At 58.8% G+C, this 18,147-nt stretch overlaps 6 protein-coding genes across 6 annotated transcripts; 3 read left to right on the forward strand and 3 right to left on the reverse strand.

The window, feature by feature from the left end:
• Nucleotides 1-424: 424 nt before the first annotated feature.
• On the reverse strand, nt 425-3,823 carry CDEST_09121 (Putative isopenicillin N synthase-like superfamily). Its single transcript, XM_062925280.1, has one exon. It carries the CDS (start codon nt 2,946-2,948, stop codon nt 432-434), a length of 2,517 nt encoding a protein of 838 aa, XP_062781331.1. The 5' UTR covers nt 2,949-3,823; the 3' UTR covers nt 425-431.
• Nucleotides 3,824-7,456: 3,633 nt separating this feature from the next.
• Nucleotides 7,457-9,489, forward strand: CDEST_09122 (Putative major facilitator superfamily, MFS transporter superfamily; the record flags this gene model as incomplete). The annotated part of the gene is made up of 3 exons (XM_062925281.1): nt 7,457-7,714; nt 7,781-8,017; nt 8,091-9,489. 3 exons carry the CDS (start codon nt 7,457-7,459, stop codon nt 9,321-9,323), a joined length of 1,728 nt encoding a protein of 575 aa, XP_062781332.1. The 3' UTR covers nt 9,324-9,489.
• On the reverse strand, nt 8,915-11,697 carry CDEST_09123 (Putative metallo-beta-lactamase, ribonuclease Z/Hydroxyacylglutathione hydrolase). Its single transcript, XM_062925282.1, has 2 exons — nt 11,550-11,697; nt 8,915-11,413 (listed from the first exon to the last, which is right to left on the reverse strand). Exons 1-2 carry the CDS (start codon nt 11,593-11,595, stop codon nt 9,537-9,539), a joined length of 1,923 nt encoding a protein of 640 aa, XP_062781333.1. The 5' UTR covers nt 11,596-11,697; the 3' UTR covers nt 8,915-9,536.
• A 561-nt stretch (nt 11,698-12,258) lies between these two features.
• On the forward strand, nt 12,259-13,788 carry CDEST_09124 (Putative major facilitator superfamily, MFS transporter superfamily; the record flags this gene model as incomplete). The annotated part of the gene is made up of 1 exon (XM_062925283.1): nt 12,259-13,788. One exon carries the CDS (start codon nt 12,259-12,261, stop codon nt 13,786-13,788), a length of 1,530 nt encoding a protein of 509 aa, XP_062781334.1.
• Nucleotides 13,789-14,010: 222 nt separating this feature from the next.
• On the reverse strand, nt 14,011-15,063 carry CDEST_09125 (Putative galactose oxidase/kelch, beta-propeller, kelch-type beta propeller; the record flags this gene model as incomplete). The annotated part of the gene is made up of 1 exon (XM_062925284.1): nt 14,011-15,063. The coding sequence occupies one exon, from the start codon at nt 15,061-15,063 to the stop codon at nt 14,011-14,013; it is 1,053 nt and encodes a 350-aa protein (XP_062781335.1).
• Nucleotides 15,064-16,442: 1,379 nt separating this feature from the next.
• CDEST_09126 (uncharacterized protein) lies at nt 16,443-18,079 on the forward strand (the record flags this gene model as incomplete). The annotated part of the gene is made up of 4 exons (XM_062925285.1): nt 16,443-16,658; nt 16,714-17,004; nt 17,053-17,677; nt 17,754-18,079. The coding sequence occupies 4 exons, from the start codon at nt 16,443-16,445 to the stop codon at nt 18,077-18,079; spliced, it is 1,458 nt and encodes a 485-aa protein (XP_062781336.1).
• Nucleotides 18,080-18,147: the final 68 nt, after the last annotated feature.

An 18,147-nucleotide genomic window follows, 5' to 3' on the forward strand; every position in this document is an offset into this window, starting at 1 on the left:
ACAGATTGATCTTCCTCGTCTCTCTCGAGTTTGTCATCTCGGCACGTAATGTGTGCTTTCCAAGTGTCACGTTGAAGGGGCGGCCTTCTCTCTCATCTCAGTCTCATCTCCCATCTCGCTCTCACTCTGAGTCCCACTCTCATTCTGAGTCTCACTCTCACTCTCACTCTCATCCACACCCTCACTCCCTCCCCGGATCGCCAGATTGCAGGGTATCATGGTAAGAAAAGACGGCAATGCTAGACCTCCGCCGCCGTGACCGTGACCGTGATGGTCTTCTTGTCCTCCTTCGCATCGGACGTCACAGTCTCCACGACGGTCTCCGGGTTCCTCTCTCCTTCTCCCTCCCCTTCCTCTTCTTCCCTATCAGATGAGTCTGTCTGTCTTCGACCACCGTCGCCGCGCCGCCATCGCCCCTTCAACCAACGCCGTCAGCTCTTATTACCGTTCACGGTCGTCTTGGGCGTCGTGCCCGCAGACCCCGTCTTCGCCGTCGCTGTTGCTGTCGCTGTCGCCGCCGTCGCGCGCGGAGTACGGTCGCCGCTACTCCGCGTGCCGCTGGTCGGGATATAAAAGTCGTAGCGGCTCGGGAACAGGATGATGTTGGCGAGCCGCAGCAGCTCCGTCTCGGCCTCGGTCTTTGTCTTGTTCCTGATGCCCTCCTCGTCGTCCGCGTCGACGTCGATATCCATGGCGTCGTCCGCGTCGTAACGGTGATGGTGATGGTGGGGATGATGATGGCTGTGCTTGGGCGGCAACACCCCCGCCGGCTCGACGTCGTAGGGGGCCAGGCCCATGGCGCGCAGGCCGTCGACGCCGCCGTACTCCTCGACTTCCTTGGCGCTGGGCCGGTCCTGGTGCGAGGCCTCGCTGCCCAGGCCGCCGAGGGTGTCAAAGTCGGGCCCCGGCTGTCCGGTCTGGAAGGCCTTGCGCTGGCGGGCGAGGAAGAGGGCGTTGGTCTGGGTCAGGGGGCACACGGGGGTGTAGGTCAGCAGGGAGAGCTCGGTCGACTCGTTCTGCAGCGAGGGGGGCACGCCGAGGCGGGTGCCGCCGGTGATGATGGAGTAGGCCTGGTCGCAGTGCCAGATTACGTAGTCGCCGGCCTGCATGCTGGGCAGGGAGACGAGGCTCCGGCGGAGGTGCAGGTGCGGGTGCCAGCGCTCGGTGAGGCGCTGAGCGTGTCCGGGGACGGCGCCATGGATGATGGTGTTTGGCTCCGGGTCGAGGGCCCAGTTGGAGGCGTCGAGATAGGCGGCCCACTGGTCGGCTTTACCGCCGTCCGGCTGCTCGGGGGGCCCGCGCCTCGGGGAGAAGAAGGGCCGCAGGAGGAAGTAGGCGGCTACGAGCTTGGGCGAGGGCAGCACGCGCACCATGCCCTGCTCGACCTTTGTGAGGGCGAGGATGCCCTGGAACATGCGGAAGACGCTGCAGGCGCCGGCGCCGTTGTAGAGGTCGGTGGTGGCGCCGACGCGGCCGGCCGGGTCCCAGGGGTCGTAGGACTCCCAGTCGCCGCGGAAGATGGCCTCGTAGGTGCCGCCGCGGCCGTAGCCGTCGGGCTCCCAGCGCTCGAGGCTCCCGCTGTCGATCTGGGCGATGACGGTGGCGGAGGCGGCGGCGCCGATGGAGTCGGCGGCCGAGTTGCCGTTCTGCTGGCCGCCGACGGCGCCGAGCTTGTCGTTGTGGATGCGCAGGCGGTCGGCGTAGCTGACGGGGGCGCGGGTGATGTGCAGGTCGTCGGTCGACTCCCAGAAGGACATGGCGAACTTCTGGGCGCGCAGCATGTTGGGGTGGGCGCGGGCGCGCACCTGGACCGGCGTCCAGAAGAGGTCGATGCAGGTCGGGTCGTGCAGCGCCGGCGGCTTGAACTCGCGGTTGCGCTCGAGGTAGTCGTGCGTCTCGCCGACCCAGCTCCGGGCGTCCTCGGGCGAGACGACGCCGCGGATGACGGCGACGCCGTAGCGCCGGAGCCGGTGCGCAAAGGCCTCGACGCGGACGGGGTCGTTGATGTCGGCGAAGGCGATGGACGGGATGAGCTCGGAGCCGCGCGCCTGGATGTCGGCCATCTCGACGCGCATGGCGTCGAGCAGACGACGCCACGACGCCTCGACCGCCGCCTCGTGGCCGGCGATGAGCCGCTTCTTGACGCCGGCGAAGCGCGACGGCAGCGGGATCGGCTCGGCGCCGTAGAAGGAGACGACGGGGGGCTCCATGCTCTTGGGGAACACCTTGCGGCTGGCAGGACCAGGACCAGGACCAGGACCAGGGCCAGGAGTCGAGGTGGACGATCTTGTCGTCGTCGTCGTCGTCGTTGTCGTCGTCTTCGTAGCTGTTGTTGCAGCCGAAGGAGGAGGGGAGGTGAGGAGAGCAGAGGTAGAGGTAGTAGAGGTGGAGGTGGAGGCGGGGGAGACGGAGGTGGCCCGGGATACGGCCGCAGAAGACGGAGGGGACGTCGTCTTAATAATTCGCGAAGACGTCTTGCGTCTGCTACCACCACCACCACTACTACTACTAACACCAGTGCCAACACCGGCACCAGTAGCAACACCAAGAGCGATACTCCCACCGCTTCCACTCCCACTACCGCTGCTGCTGCTGCTAGACCCTGTGCGTGTGCCTGGCCCCAGTGCTCCCCTGCGTGTCCTCCTCCCCAGACCAGACTTGGGGGACTTGACGGCGCGAGATGGTGCTGCGGGAGCCGGTGTCGTGCTGCTCGGGGTCGTGCTGCTACTGGCTGCCTCGGTCAGGATCGCAGTGTAAGTCTGGTTAGCGTGCCCGGCCGCCGCGGCATCTCCAACTTCCCCAACTGATCCTCCCACTGCTGCTGCTGCTGGGACCCCTCCATCTCCGTATCTCCCTCCTCCTCCTCCTCCTCCTCCTCCTCCTACTACTCCATGCCCGTCTGCGGGGGGCGCCTCAGTGGGCCCAGCGGCCCAGCGGGCCACGCTCATCCGAGCTGCCGTCGCCCCAAGAGATCAGGGGGGGCAGGGGGAGGTGAAAGGGTGGGCGAGACTCGTGTGTCCGATGTAAGTCGGTATTGCATCCAACACTCACACTGACACACGCGTATGCGAGTATGCTGCAGCCGGCAGCGGCTCAAATATGGATGCGATTGTTGGCGAATTGTCTGGTGCTGCAAGTCGTCCTCCCGCTGATGCTGATGCCGGTCAAGTGCTCAACTGTGTCGAATGGAACGTCGAACCCTGCTGAGGGGCTGTCTTTCGCCCGATAGTCGACCCAATCCTGAACCTAGACCAGAGGCACGCGGGCAACCCGTATGATAATCCCCCTTTTATATATCCCGGGGTGCTGTTGTTGTTGTTGTTGTTGTTGTCGTATATATATGTGTGTGTGTGTGTGTATGTGTGTGTGTGTATGTGTGTGTAGGGCTAGTCAGTTCCCCCCCGGAGGCTTTTCTTCTTTTTTTCTTCTCGACGGCGGCGGTTCCGGATTGAGTGAAGAATGACACCTCGTGACTTTCGCAAAGGAGGGTGGCGGTGGCCGGATGGGATAGCGGACGGACGGACGGACGGACGAGGGGGCACCGAGATGGTTACCGTCCGTCATCAAGTGTTGTTGTATCGTCGTCGAGGAGGGGAACGAATGATATGGGACGCGTTGGGATAGGGGAAAAAATCAAGAGTAAATCTCCGGGAAAGCCTTTCGAAACCAGAATCCCTCTCGTCGGTGTGCGTCCTCCCGGGGGGGCATCACGAAGCCTTTATCATGGGACGGCGCATGGCCTCGACAAGAAGCACAATGTGTCCATAATTCCGATGCTGGCTAGCTAGCTAGCTAGCGTCAAGGACGCACGCACGCACAGGAGATAGGGCCCGACAGACAGACGGACGGACAGCCTGGGGCCGGGGAGTTGAGTGGGTTGTGTCTGAGACGCCGACTAGATAGATTGCCTCCTCATTGCTCATCATTGCACCATCTCAGTCCCCCTCCGGTTGAAAAGAGGATAGACGGGAGGGGCAAAAATGGACAAGACGGGCAAGACGGGCAGAACGAAGCGGTCCTGGATCCTGGATCCATCAGCACTTCTCCTCCCCCCCCCCTCCGTGTGTGCTGCCCGCCGGCCCGCGAACCCGCGCCGCGGCTAATATGCGGAATGTCGCTCTGAGCCCGGACTGGCCAGCCAAAGGGGCCCCCCAGGCTTTCGGCCAGAGAGGCCGTTTGTTCCCTTTCCTCGCTTCCCCCCCCCCCCCCCCCCCATCATCCCTGTACGCTGTGCGCTGCGTGTAAGCAGGTAGCATGTGGGTGGCCGGGGTTGCTCTTGTCCCCCCCGGTTCGTTCTCCGCGGCCCCGACCCCCCCAATCAAGGCAGCCGGCATCCCGTAATGTGGCACCACGGACAGGAATTCACAGTCCACAACCCTCACGTGGTGAATAAGATGGGGGGGAGGGGACCCGTGGGAAACCCTGGGCGGCGAGCCGTTGGGTGACGGGGGGGAGGGGGTAGAGGACCTCTCGGCGGCTTTCGCTTCTTCTCTCTGGAGGCATTTCTCCCCCCCTCATTTTCATTTCCCTATCCCTCTGGCTAATTACCGGATGTCCAGCTAGGTCCTTCAGTCCGCCGCCCTGTCTATCCCTCGGGGTGCATTGCGCCGCAGTTCCAGGAGGGAGGTGCCCGCCCGCCCAAGACTCTATCTAGCGGCGCTTTTTGGAGAGACTGACTATCGTCCCGGGTTTTGTCAGCATGTCAATTTTTTTTCTCTGAATGGAACAACGCCGTGGAACTCATCTAGAGAAGCTTTTGCAAGCTTGCAAAGTTGCATCCTCTCTCCCGACGCGTTCCGTGTGCCCCCTCGGATGCGAATGTGACTGGCCTGCCTGTCGTTTCTGAGACGGGACCCGACGAGCTTCTTTCCACACCGGCGCCGGGCTCTCGGGCACATGCGACGACATTGTGGTGGTGTTTATGAGATGATGGGCAACCGTGTCTCAACGTTCGGAGATGACGCCGAAGGACTAAAAAGTCGCATTTGGGTTCACGGTGGTAGTAGTGTGGTGTAGTTAGTACCTATCAGATATACAGCCAGTACACCGTGATAACAAAATGATGGGGTGGGCGATGGCATCCTCCGACGGCACCCTTCTACTTCTACTTGATACGGGAGACATATGCTCAGGTCAAGCGTTTTCTGCCCCGAGTGATGGATCGAGATCCGTCTCTGGCTCCTGGTTTCCTATCCTGGTGTTTCGTGGTCTATTCGTGGCTAGCCTGTCTGGGAGTTCTTGTCTTACTTTTCTCCCTCCCTCTCTCTCTATCTCTCTGCAACCCGACCATCTCTGTCCATCCCGCGAAAAGACTCCGGTGGCCAAGCTGAACGTCGCCCCCCCAGTCCCCAAAGAGGCCCAGCCCAGCCCTGCAACCCCAAGGGAGGGATTGCCGTCTACCCCCCCCCCCCCCCTATCCGCCGATGCGCGGGGGCTTCTTCCAGCCGACCTGAGCGGCATATCCTCTCCGTCTGCCGTCTCCGTCTTTTTTTCTAGGTCTCGTGTGGGTTGAGTTGGGCTGGGCCAGACTTGGCCCTCCTGCAGCGGTACGTTACCTCGGGGGGGTCATCAACCCCCAAGATTGTGTCTGATATGATAGGCCTGGAGTCAGATGTCCCGAACGGAGAGTCCGTCCATTCGATACCCACGAAAGTGAATCGAGTGATGGATGATGGACCAGCGATGAACGGCATGTTTCCGGGGTTTGGGCTCCGCGTTCGGCCAAAATGGATGGGTGGCGGTAACTGTGCGCACGCAATCCATCCATATACATTTACCACCATCTCGGTCTCGCTAGTAGCCTTTTTCACCTTCTCTGCGACCAACCGCGATAACTCCTCCCCCCAAAAATTAATCCAGTGATAACTTCAGAGTGGTGTATGAGAGGGTCGTTCTCGGACACGTCTTATCACCAAAATTTTCGGCCAAGGGGTCGCAAAGGGGGGGGAGGGGGGGGCATTGGTTGCAGCCAAAGTTCGGCTGAAGCCCTTGGAAATCATGCAGGCAGGCTACACGCGTTTTGTTCTGATTCTTCTGTGTTGTTTTCTGGTTTTATCTCTCTTTCCCCTTTTCCTCCTCTGTCAGTGACTGGCTCTCTCTATCCCACTCCGTCTTTCTCTCTGCCTATCTCCGTGTCTCTGCAACCAGCTGAAAAACCAGCCTTGGACGAAACATCAACTGCTGCACCTTGCTGACATGCCGCTATGGGAGAGAGAGAGAGAGAGAGGAAGCACGGATGGTGCCGAGAGGCAGATCCCAGCCTCGTTTCGTTCCTCTCCGAAATGACTATGGAGCGCCGCTCCTCATCTTCCATCTCATCATTTTTCGAGTCTGCCCCCAGCAAATAGCGTTCCCGCCAGACACAACCTCAGCCTGCCAAGACCGTTTCAAGCGGAAGTTTATTGACGGTGTTTTGGGCGACTCAGAGAGCTTGTTAGTTGGTCAAGACACCAGTTACAGATGCCTGAGCTGTCCGTCCTTGGTCAGGCTCGCGTTGCCCTGGTCTCGACTTTGGAACTCTATTAGACGACCTGCTTGATCGGCCGATGGAAAACGTCTTCTGCCCATTCAGCTCCCTCTTCCCACGTGCCTTTTCGCTACTCTCCGTCCCAATTCCAGAAAAGCAAAACAGTTACGATTTACACCCGCATCATCTCCAGTTCCAGGTGCTCGCCTTGGAGGGGGACTGACCCCGTGTTCTTACCGGGGGGTCACCCGTCCACGTCTCTACACCATCTTCTATTTCGACCTCAATATTCCCTCCCTCCCTTCCTCTCTTCCTCTCTCTCTCCCTCTTTCTTTCCATAAACAGCCGCCCGTCAAGGGCATCCCCGTGAAAAACTAAGCATCCGCCGTCCGCGGGCTGAAGGTCATGGCGTTGGTTTCAGACGAGCTCGTGGCAGGCCAGCGCGAAATGTCAGCCCTACTCACCGGTACACACAGTAAACTCGGCCTTGCTTTGCTGCGACCGTTGCCTTTCTTGGCCCGACGTACTGGACTGTATTCGTCGAAATAGACTTTGTAGACCCTCCCCCTGAATAGTTGTTTGATAGTCGCAGTCGATGGCCAAATCACCGAGCATGCCGTGCAACCATTCCCGTCCCCATCCAGCTGGGTAGAAATCCCCGTGCCAAGTCTTCTATGGTAGCCCCAATGTTGTCTGTCTCCCCTCCCGGGCCACATGTCACCAGAACTCAAGATTCTTCAAAAGGGGGGCCCTGGTCCTCCCGTCCCGCCAGCTTCGGTTCTTTGGGGAAAAGACTCCGTCGGGCTGTTCTGGTAGCACACCGGCCATTCCTGGTTTGACAAAATCCGCATGTTATTGTAATCACGTCCGTTCCGCTCGCTCACTTCCATCTCACTCTTTCCATCTCCCTCCTTCTGGGTGTGCTTGGCATCACAATCTTCTTCTTTTCTCTTGCTATCTTTAGGTATCGGTCCCTTACAACTCCCCACAATGAGTCGCACCGGCAGCAGCACCGGCGACCGTCCCGCCTCGGCCGACCTCTCCGGCAGCATCTACCTCATCACGTCCGACGGCCAGACGCTCAAGCTGCCCATGCCCAGCACGTCGCCATATGATCCTCTGACCTGGAGCTTGACGAAGCGCCTCCTCGCCATGGGCGTCCTCGTGCTGTACTCCATCGTCTCCATGATGGAGACGCAGGCCGCCACCCTGATGTATCGCTCCTTTGCTGCCGAGTTCAACGGCAACGTACGTCTACCCCGAGTATAGTCCGCGAGAAGGTCTGAACGGTAGGGAAGCTCACTTCTCTCAAAGCAAGTCGACAAGTTCCCACTCAACATCCTCGTCTCGACGCCGAGCACGCTTTCTCTCGGCCTCGGCGCCTTTCTCTGGATCCCCCTCTCGGTGGCTGTCGGAAGACGCCCCGTCTTCCTGCTCGCTTCTTGCTGCTTGACCCTCGCCACCGTACTAGCGGCGAATGCTTCGGGCTTCTACCAACTCCTCGGAGCGTTGAGCTTGCAAGGGTTCTCGGCGGGACTGAGCCTGAGTGCTGTAAGTGATTTAACTCTCATAAATCTCACATTCCCCCTCGGTGCAAGGTTCAGACTGACACCTCATACCGCAGTCGATACTCATCGTCATTGACCTCACCTTCATCGATGAGCGTCCCAACGCCCTCGGCATGTTCTGGAGCATCGGCCTCGGCGGCGCCCTCTTGTCCCTTCCGAGCGTCACGCCTCTCTCAAGCCCAGGATGGAGAGGCTTCTACGCGGCCTGGGTCGGCCCCTGCCTCGCCGTCTTCGTGTGCGCCTTCTTCTTCCTCCCCGAGACGTATTTCGTCCGGCCGGCCGTTGCGTTCGATGGCCGCATTCTCGTGCAGGGCGGCTCGGAAAAGGTCCGGATGTACGACGACTGGGAACAGATACCCGGCAATAAGGTCTACGACGACTCCGCCTCTGGCTCTACCTCTACCTCTACCTCTACCTCCGCTGCCACCGCCGCTGCCACCACCACCACCACCACCACCACCGCCACTGGTCAAGCCGTGTCCGTAGTCCCCGAGACGCTGTGGCAGGGTATGGTCCGACGGTGGGGTGTCCGAAAGAGCGGCGCGGGCTTCCGGGAGATGTGGACGTGCTACGTCCAGACGATACTCTGCGCCTGCAACCCGCTCGTCTTCTGGGTCGCCATCCTCAACGCCCTCAACTTCGGCGCCATGCTCTTCATCGGCGAGACGTACGCCGTCGTCATGTCCCAGCCGCCCTACAACCTCCCCGAGCGCGTCATCTCCATGGTCAACCCCGTCTCGGCCATCGGCTCCCTGCTCGCCTGGCCCGTCTCGACCATCCTGACGTCCCGCGTAGCCCGCCGCCTGACGCTCCGCAACGGCGGCATCCGGGACGCCGAGCACTACCTCATCGCCTTCCTGCCGCCGGTCCTCGCCGGCGCCGGCAGCGTCTTCCTGTACGGGCTGACGGTGCATTACAAGTGGAGCTTTATCTGGATCTTTGTGTCTTATCTCATCAACGCCTTCAGCGCCGCCTCGTACGGCATCGCCTCGACGCTCTGGGTCACCGAGGCGTTCCCTCGCTGGGCGGCGCCCGCCATGATCATCGTCGGGGGCGCCGGCTACATGTTGAGCTTCGCGACGAGCTACGCCGTCACGCCGTGGCTCGATTCGCAGGGCTACCTGGGCGCCAACTTCGAGCTGGGCGCCATTCTGTTGATCGTCGGAGGCGTTGCTGTGCCGCTCGCGTTCTGGGGGAAGAGTCTGCGGCAGTATATCGACGGAAAATGGGGTGTGTCTGAGGCCGGAGCGTTGCGGCCGCAGCAGACTGGTGAACAGCATTTCCACTGACACGCCGCTTGCGTTGATACCAAAGATTGCGAAGGCTGTATCACAGCAACGCTGTGAGCCTCCATCTGCCATTTTCTTCTTTAGCTTCTCGTGGCTCGTTCCTGAGCAAAAGCCGACCTTCAATGATAATCATGACCTTGCAATGACTTCACAGACTCTATGTCCATGTCATAGGTGAAGACATGCACGCGTGCCACAACACATCGAACGACTTCAGACTATCCCCAGGTCCTTGTCCGGTGCCGTATGGTGATCGACCGTAGAGAGCAAGCCGATCGGCGTCCATTCGCCCCCGAGGACGTTTCTTTCCATGTTTGTATAGGCATCGGTTCGCGTACGTGAAGCAACTGCAGATGGGTGGACGTGCTTCGTGAAGATGTGAGATACAGACGAGTCCCGCGTGTCCTGGACTTCACCACCAAGACAGCCAACTCTCCGTGGTTCTTCTAGGAGGTTTTGAGGTACAGCGGACTCTCCGTTGGTCTTTCTGATCGTCGTACCGATCCCGACACCGGCTGTGCCAATCTCAATGACTTGATGACTCTGTAAGGGGGGCAGCGTTGTAGATTCGGCTTCAAGTGCGGACGACTGACTGCTGTCAATGTCTTGGGACTCCGTCCGCTCGAGAACCCCTGCACCATCATGGGCTATTTCCCCCATCTCAATATCGTGAGCGAACCTGTCTCCGGAACAGTAGCATCCAAAAAGAGACCGGATGGAAGTGCCATTCCTGAGCCACTCGGCAGTATTCACAGTGCAGGGCCAGACATCCTTCGGGCGAAACGCCCGAACCAAGTCACATAGTTCTGGATACGACGAATGCCGAGAGTACGGGAACGTGATGACTTTCGGCAACCGATCAGCCGGATCGCTCGCAGAACTGGCCGTTTCCTCGTTCAAGTTCCTTTTACTCTGGCCGATCGCCTGAAAGGCATCCAGGATTGCCGCCTCGTTCTTCTCCCCAAAGGCCGCCATGTCCAGGTCCAACGACACGTTTCGGCCGGTTTGGGCACCGGTCTCCAGGAACTCAAGAAGCCTGGACTTTGCATCCACCGAGATGCCCGTCGTCTCGTGGATCAGCTTCAGCGCCGCCTTCATTTCTTCCACCGACAGGGGGTCGAGTTCCGCATCGCGTTCCAGGTCATCCCCGCCCCCGCCGACGCCGACTTCAGCGATATCTGCGCCGCCTCCGAGATGCGCCACCACTGGTTGTATGGATACGACGCTAGCATTGCGGACAACACTGCAGAAGTTGCCCCTTTCGCAACTGTGCAGGCGAACGTGCTCGTCTCTGGTAAGACACCCTGGGTGAGGGGTGTTTCCACAGACATAGCCGGCCAGAGCAGGGGCCTCGGGACACAGATGAACGGACGAACCGAAGCGGTCATTGGATGTCTTGACGGTCAAGGCGGAGAATATGCGCATCTTGTAATCGTCGACGTGGATCCGGGACCTTAGAGCCTTGGACAAGGCGATCCACACCTGCTCGTACCCGTAGGTCCAGGCTTGGATGTGGAAGACGGTGTCATTGGGGTATGAAGCCACCTTCCGGAGCAGCTCTGCAATCCCCTCAGCCTTGGTCTGGAACGGTACGTCCTTTAAAAAAGAGGTGTCGAGATAGATCTTATCGAGAGTCCTGATGCCCGAGGTGTACTCGATGACAGCCGGGTTTCTCGCGATGGAGTTGACGAACCAGGGTTCGCTCCGGACGTCGCCTGTGTAGAGAATGGCGCGATGCAAGTCCTCAATGAGGAACATGACGGCGCCGGGGCAGTGGTTCGCGTCGAACAGAGTGACCTGGATGTGGCTGCCGGGCGCAAGCTCCAAGGTGGTGGGGGTTTCCAGGGGCAGCGGTTTGAGCAGGTTCTTGAGATGCTTGTACGTCTGCACGCGCGCCTCGAGGATGCCTCTGGCATAGTTGAGGCGACAAGGGTAGCGCTCGAGACGGAGCAGCATCTCCCGCGTGGCTGCAGAGCAGTAGACAAAGGGGGAGCGCAGCGTCTCGAGCCCGGCCAGGTGGTCGCTATGGATGTGGCTTAGGAAGCACGCGAGTGGTGGACGACGGCCAGCATGGCTCCGAAAGAAGTCGACTTTCAATAGATTAGCGCTATATCAGAGACCGTAATGCACGCCCGCGTTGGGTTGCAGTGGGAATATCACGAAGTCATCACATAGGTGGTGTGAGTGCTTCGTCGCGGTACCCCCATCCAGGGTTCGGGGACTCACTTCGTATGTCAGGAAACTCTGCGACAAGTCCGTTGAATGTCGACATGGTGCCGTTTATTCATGATCGGGTGACGGGGGTTGCAAGGGGGACGAAGCGCACCGTTGTTCAATGGTGAGACCGGTGTTGTTGAAGGTGACAAGATGAATTCACTTGGACTTTGGAATAGGAAGAAGCGGAATGTCCCTCCGCCATCCCAAAGTGTGTTTCGATGCTCTGACAGCTGCCAAGGGTCATGCACCAGCTGGCAAAGCAGCCGCCTGATTGTCGGATCCGACCGCCGGGGCCGGTGACCCACCTAAATCGGTGGTCGGCCCCGAAAGGCGAGAAAGGTGCCGGGCCCTTTTCGGGCCTCCATGGCCGGCATAGAGAAGGGCCAATCACGTTCACAAATCGCCCTGCCTCCTCCAGCTTCAACTGGTTGTTCGAAGACGTTGCCCTTGATCAGTTTCAATCCCCAAACAGCCTTGGAGCTGGACGGAGCTGGCAAGGTTGGTAGGGGATGCGAGAAGCCTCAACTCCGAAACTGTGGGGCTCAACTCCGAAGCGCCTCCGCTGTGTAATCCGCCGTGCAATCCAGATGAGGAAATCAACTTCAGGTGTATTTAGACCCGGGTTTCGCGACTGGTGTTCATTTATTCGCATGTAAAACTGCCCAGCGAGACAAACAAGCTGTCTCTATACAAGCAATGTTTACTCGCAGTCGACAAGATGAGCGTCAACCACACACCAACATGCCCCCGGTCCCCAACCGAGCCCGATGAGCCGTACAGCATTTTCGATATCCGCCAGAAACGCATCATCATATTCATCGTCTCGGCAGCAGCTACTTGTACGTTTGGCTGCTGCCCATCATTCTCCAGAGATACTCTGCTGACCTTCCAAACAGTCTCCGGCTTCGCCTCCAACATCTACTTCCCAGCACTCCCCACCATCGCCGACGACCTCAACGTCTCTGTCGAGCTGGTCAACCTGACAGTCACCACGTACCTCGTCTTCCAAGCCCTGGCGCCAAGCCTCTGGGGCCCCGTCTCCGACGTCAAGGGCCGCCGTGTCGCCTACTGCTTCACCTTCGCCGTCTTCCTCGGCGCATGCTTCGGCCTCGCCGAGGCGCGAAACTACGCCACGCTCATCACCCTGCGATGTCTCCAAAGTGCCGGGAGCGCAAGCACGATCGCCATCGGCTCGGGCGTCATCGGCGACATCACAACCCGCGAAGAGCGGGGTGGGTATATGGGAGTCTTCCAGGCCGGCTTGCTCGTACCTGTGGCCGTCGGCCCGGTCATCGGGGGCGCGCTGGCCGGGACCCTTGGATGGCGGAGTATTTTTTGGTTCCTCGCCATCTACTGCGGCGTGTTTCTCGTGTTCCTCGTGTTCTTGCTCCCCGAGACGCTCAGGTCCACCGTCGCCAACGGCGCGAGGGTTCCTCCAAGCCGGTTTGCGAAACACCCCCTGTCCTTATATCAGAGAACCACCAAGGTCAAGTGGATATCCAGAGACATATCTCTACCACCGCCAAAGAAAGTCGACGTAACGGGACCGATACGCATTCTCTTCGACAAACGCGCAGCCCCTATCATGCTCTTCCTCGCGGTATACTACGCTGTATGGCAGATGAGCATCACCGCCATGTCGAGCCTCTTCAAGTCGCGGTACGACCTCTCCGACACCCACATTGGCTTGACCTTCATCGCAAACGGCGTGGGCTCCATGATCGGCACCCTTGTCACAGGAAGATTACTCGACATCGACTACCGCAGAGTAAAAGCAAGGCACGATGCAGCCAACGAGACAGGTGACGCTGCTGTCAACTCCCTCACAGCCCCGGAACTCCCCATCGAGAGGGCCCGCCTCCGCCTCATCCCCTTATTCTCCCTTCTGCAATGCCTCTCTATCGTCGTGTTCGGCTGGACGATCCACTTCCCTCGCCACGTGCCCATTGCCGTGCCCATCGCATCGACCTTTGTCACCGGCTGGACCGCCGTCTCGACGCAGTCTCTCGTCATGACGTACCTTATCGACGTGTTCCCCGACCGCAGCGCCGCCGCAAGCGCCAGCCTCAACCTCGCACGATGCCTGCTAGCAGCGGGTGGCACGAGCTTCGTGATGCCGATGGTGAACGCTATCGGAGTCGGCTGGGCGTTTACCGTCTGTGTTGCTGCGCAGGTGGTGGCCCTGTTAGGCGCGGTTGCGCAGTGGAAGTATGCAGGGAAATGGAGGCGCGAGATGCAGAGTGGATGAGGATTATCAGACTAAGATGATTGACAAGTTGCAAGGTTGACTAGTGCTTCTACTATTCTGATGATGTACAAAACTAGACGAGAGTTTGATTCTCAGTCCATCGTACCACCAAGAATGTATTATGCCCAACTTGAGAACATCCGAATGCTTCGCGATCCAGGTAAGGCCCAGGCTTGCCCCATGAGTTCCATACGGCGACACATCTTGACCTAGACGTATCGTTCAAGGAGAGTAGACGTCAAAGTGGCTTGTCGGAGCTGCCCCGCCAAGTAGCCCGCCTCCCGGAATGTACACCTTGCCATCAAAAGCGAACCCAGGGACACTATGTCTCGGAACCGGCATCGGCTCCAGCTTCGCCCAGCTGTCCGTCGCAAGGTCATACACCTCGGTTTCGTTGAATGTACCGCTCTGGACCTCTGGGTTTCCCTCTCCGCCAAAGGTGTACAACTTGCTGCCCAAAAGCCCCCAAGCGAAGCCGCCCCGCGCCGTTGGCATCTGCGCCGCGCTCGTCTTCCACCCCTTGTTGAGGTCCGTCAGGTCGAGGATGAAGACCGTGTTCGACCGGCCCGGCGTACCGTTGTCGAAGCCGCCGACGACGTACAGCTTGCCGTCCACGACCACGTAGCCGGCATGATCGCGCGGTGCCGGAAGATGTCTGGCGTTGGCGGGAAGCAGGTCCGGCAGCCACTTGCTCGTCTTGGTGTCGAAGACGGAGACGTCCGAGACGGAGGCATGCGGCCCCTGGCCCCGCATTCCCAGGGCTGTGAACCCGCCCGCGAGGAAGATTTTGCCGTCGTGGACGCCCAGGGCGGCCATGCCTCTCGGCACATCCGGCACGGGCGGCAACGGCGTCCAGGCGTCCCCGGCGGGGTCGTAGACCCACGAGTCGCCAACGGCGTTGAGGACCATCTGCTCTGGCCCGCCGTCGTCGAGGCCGCCCAAGGCATAGATCTTACCGTCGACGACGGCCACGTTGACGTGGTTCATGGCCCGCGGGAGCGGGGCGAGGGTGCGCCACGATTTGGAGCCGACGGAGTAGGACTGCACAATGTTGACCGTGGTGAACGGAATCGGTACCGCGCTGGCGTTGGGGATGATGCCCCCGAAGATGACGAGGTTGTCGGGCGGGAGGATGACGCCCGTGTGCTCCTGGCGAGCGACGATGGGAATGTTGGTGAGATTTTCCCACCGGGGATGCGGCTGATAGGGATGGGAGGAGGAGAGTGTGAGGAGAGAGGAGAGGACGGAAACGGAAACGAGTTTCTTGAGTGCCATGGTGAGGTAATAGCTGTTAAGGATGTATCGGGCTTCGATGTTTGCTTGGTTGCGCTAATACTCCCACTTCTCGCTGCACTGTCGTGCGGCCAGCCATCTTTATATGGTTCTTCACTTCTCCAAAACTCATGGCAGTTCTCGTAATCTCACCTCGGATGAACCGGTGATCCCACTGAAGCGCAGCTTTTTCCCAACTTGCCTTGTTCCCTGACAATCAATATTGTCATCACCAGTTTGCACATTGGCGGTTGTAAAGGAGAGTTTTCAAGTCCGCACAAACGTGTAGGCAAGCCCCACGGGATCCAAGGCAGTCGCTGTAAACGTCGCCTTGTGCCATTCAAGGAAATATGAGCGGAGATGCGACGGAGATCATGAAGGGGCCAGACTCCACATACAGTTCTTCGCGGCGCGAATGTAACCTTGGCTGCGGCGGACGTACTGTGTGGTTCTCCGCTTGCGGCGACCCGGCCGACCCCGGAGCACAGCCCGGTCCCGTCGCGGCACACCACCGATGGAAGTCAACCTTGGGAATTCCAGGTAATGAAAAAAAAGTCTAGTTCGAGTCACGGACTTAAGGGTTGATGAGAGTCCTTCTCCGGGACCGTTACGCCGGCGAATCGGACAAAGTAACAACTACCGTCCGTGATGGCATGATCGTGCAGCGAGGCCATCGACGAGAGTATAAAGGTTACCATAGTCCTTAAAACACAGCCCCAAAGCCTGTGTCCCAAAAGTATATCGGAAGCACCATCATCTTCTTGACTAATCTGTCTATAACTTTCCGTTGCCCGGCGAGTCACGGCAAGGGAAACCACCACACGAGGCGTTAGAGTGTTCGGTTGGTTGTGTCATCGTGACCTGATGAATGGCCCGGGGAAGACGAATCCTTCATAATTTCCATGCAACGTAATCAAAGTTTCGATGGCGAGACTGCATGCAAGCACCCAACTCGAGTTTGCAATCTCGTGGTATTCAATCACGACATCCATGGATGGGTTGAGGTCAGGTCATCGCCGCCCCTTGCGGGGCTTCCGGGCAGTGCCAGGCCAACGAGGCCTCTCGATTGTATCATCCCTTGTGGAAAACACCAAGTTATTCCTTCCTGGTCGCGGCTGTAGGTTTCCCTTGTGGCAGAGAACTGTGCAATCAAGGTGTGTTTGGAGGGAACTCTAAGTAGCAGAGAGGCCAACCTTTGTAGGCAACACTCATCACGGTTACGGTTGCTCATGTACATATCAGCCTGGGTTTCACGCCTCAACATTGACGACAAATCGACAATACCAGCCTCAAATCTGCTCTCAATTTTCCAGACACTATAGATCCCTGGGCTACATTGGCCTGATTTCACACTGCCGTCCGCATCCCTCTTCGCGACAAAAATGAGCCCAAAGGAAACTCAGCAGAAGCTCGGCCTCGACTTGATTTGTTGCTACTATGCGACCCCCGAAGATAGTCAGAATTGTCTTGCAGCGCTCACCAAGTACCTGGACCGCCAAAGACACGAAAAACTCCCCGATTGGGAGCTTGTCACTTCTGCATATCGCGCAGATGGACCAGGCCTGCCAGAGAACGCAGCGCGGATCGTGATGCTCGAAGTAAGCCTCCTCGCGGCCGGTTCACCTTGGCCCAAAGCCGACTGACGATGCGCAGGTTGGATTCAAGCACAATTGGATGACACTGGAGAATTTGGGCTCTGCAAGATGCACCTTTTTGGCCGCCGTTAATGTCCTGAAGTGTATGGTGAGCCAGACGTCCATTGCGAGCGGTGGACTGCGCCTGGACAACATGTTCGCCTTCATCTGCAGCCCTTCTTGTGAGGTTGACAGCGGGACGAGCTGGGGAATTGATGGGACGTACTTTTACTGCTATCCCCGCCAGCAGCCGGGTGCAAACGGCAGCGCGCAGAAAGACATCCAGGAACTTCTTTTCAAGTATACGGAGGTATGTCGTATCTGAATGTTGGTGCGTGCTGCAGCTGACGAAATAAAGAAACTGGTGGCGGATCCCTTGTGCTGGACGAAGGCTACCTCTTCATCCAGTGCTCTGAAAGAGGCATGCAAGTGGGTAGAGACCACCGAGAATAATACAGGGCTGCTGTGGAACGCCATCTACTACACGTCGGTACTCGACCGCGATCCCCTTCAGCTCGACATTGACTTGGCTGTCTCCGCCATTAAGGAAGCTGTACGGTGTTATGATAAGCTATTGAACTTGTTCAAGGTGGCCATCCAGCAGGGAGACGTGGTTGCCAGAGTCAGCCAAGCGGTAGATCAGAGCGAGCTTTTGTCTGCTGCGGTACTGATGAACGGCAAACGGGCCAAGGCGGACATGATGTCGATGACGTCCGATTCGGACGCGACTCTCTGCGACGAAAAGGGAACCGGCAAGATAACAGTGATCAAGGTCGAAGACGCGAGTAAGGCGTGGGACTGCACGGTCGAGAAACAACTGCCTCAAAAGAGGAAATGGTGGAGAGCGATGCTGAATTTAATCTGCATCAAGGTCGGATTCTCGGAAAGGGAGAGAAGGCCGGCCGATACGGTGGCCACAATGCAGCAACGATCGTCCGAGGTCAAACGCGCACATGCCAGACTGAGGGAGAGCGTTGAAGAATGTGAGAAGAACCCTCTTCGTTGTGGACGAAACCGAATTACGTGTCTCTCATTGCTGACCATCGTTTCCTGTTGTAGTCGCGGCCCAGGTCGAACAGTTGCGGCTATTAGCGAAGGGTTTCATCCTCCTGGTCAACCTGCAGACCGAGTGGCCACAGGTAGAGGCGATGGTAAAGAAGCCGGGTGTGAACATGGCCGAGGTCAACAAGGTCACGACAGTCAATGTCATGAAGCTGTCTTGTTACAATCAGCGGACGAAGACGCTCAGCAGGCGGGCAGAAATGGTCAAGGAGGCCGACAAGGCAATGATGCGGGACGCCATCAGCATCGTGGAGCGCAACAAGAAGCTGGAAAAAGACTTGGAAGGCATCTTCCAGGACATTCGTCAATACCAGGGTCGATAGGCGGGGGGTACGGGCGTGCCGGAAGTGCTTTGCCTGAAGGTTGAGTGAGAACCGAGGACAACGAGGCA

This window comes from Colletotrichum destructivum, chromosome 5 (genome assembly GCF_034447905.1).
Source record: "Colletotrichum destructivum chromosome 5, complete sequence".
Lineage (NCBI taxonomy): Eukaryota > Fungi > Ascomycota > Sordariomycetes > Glomerellales > Glomerellaceae > Colletotrichum > Colletotrichum destructivum.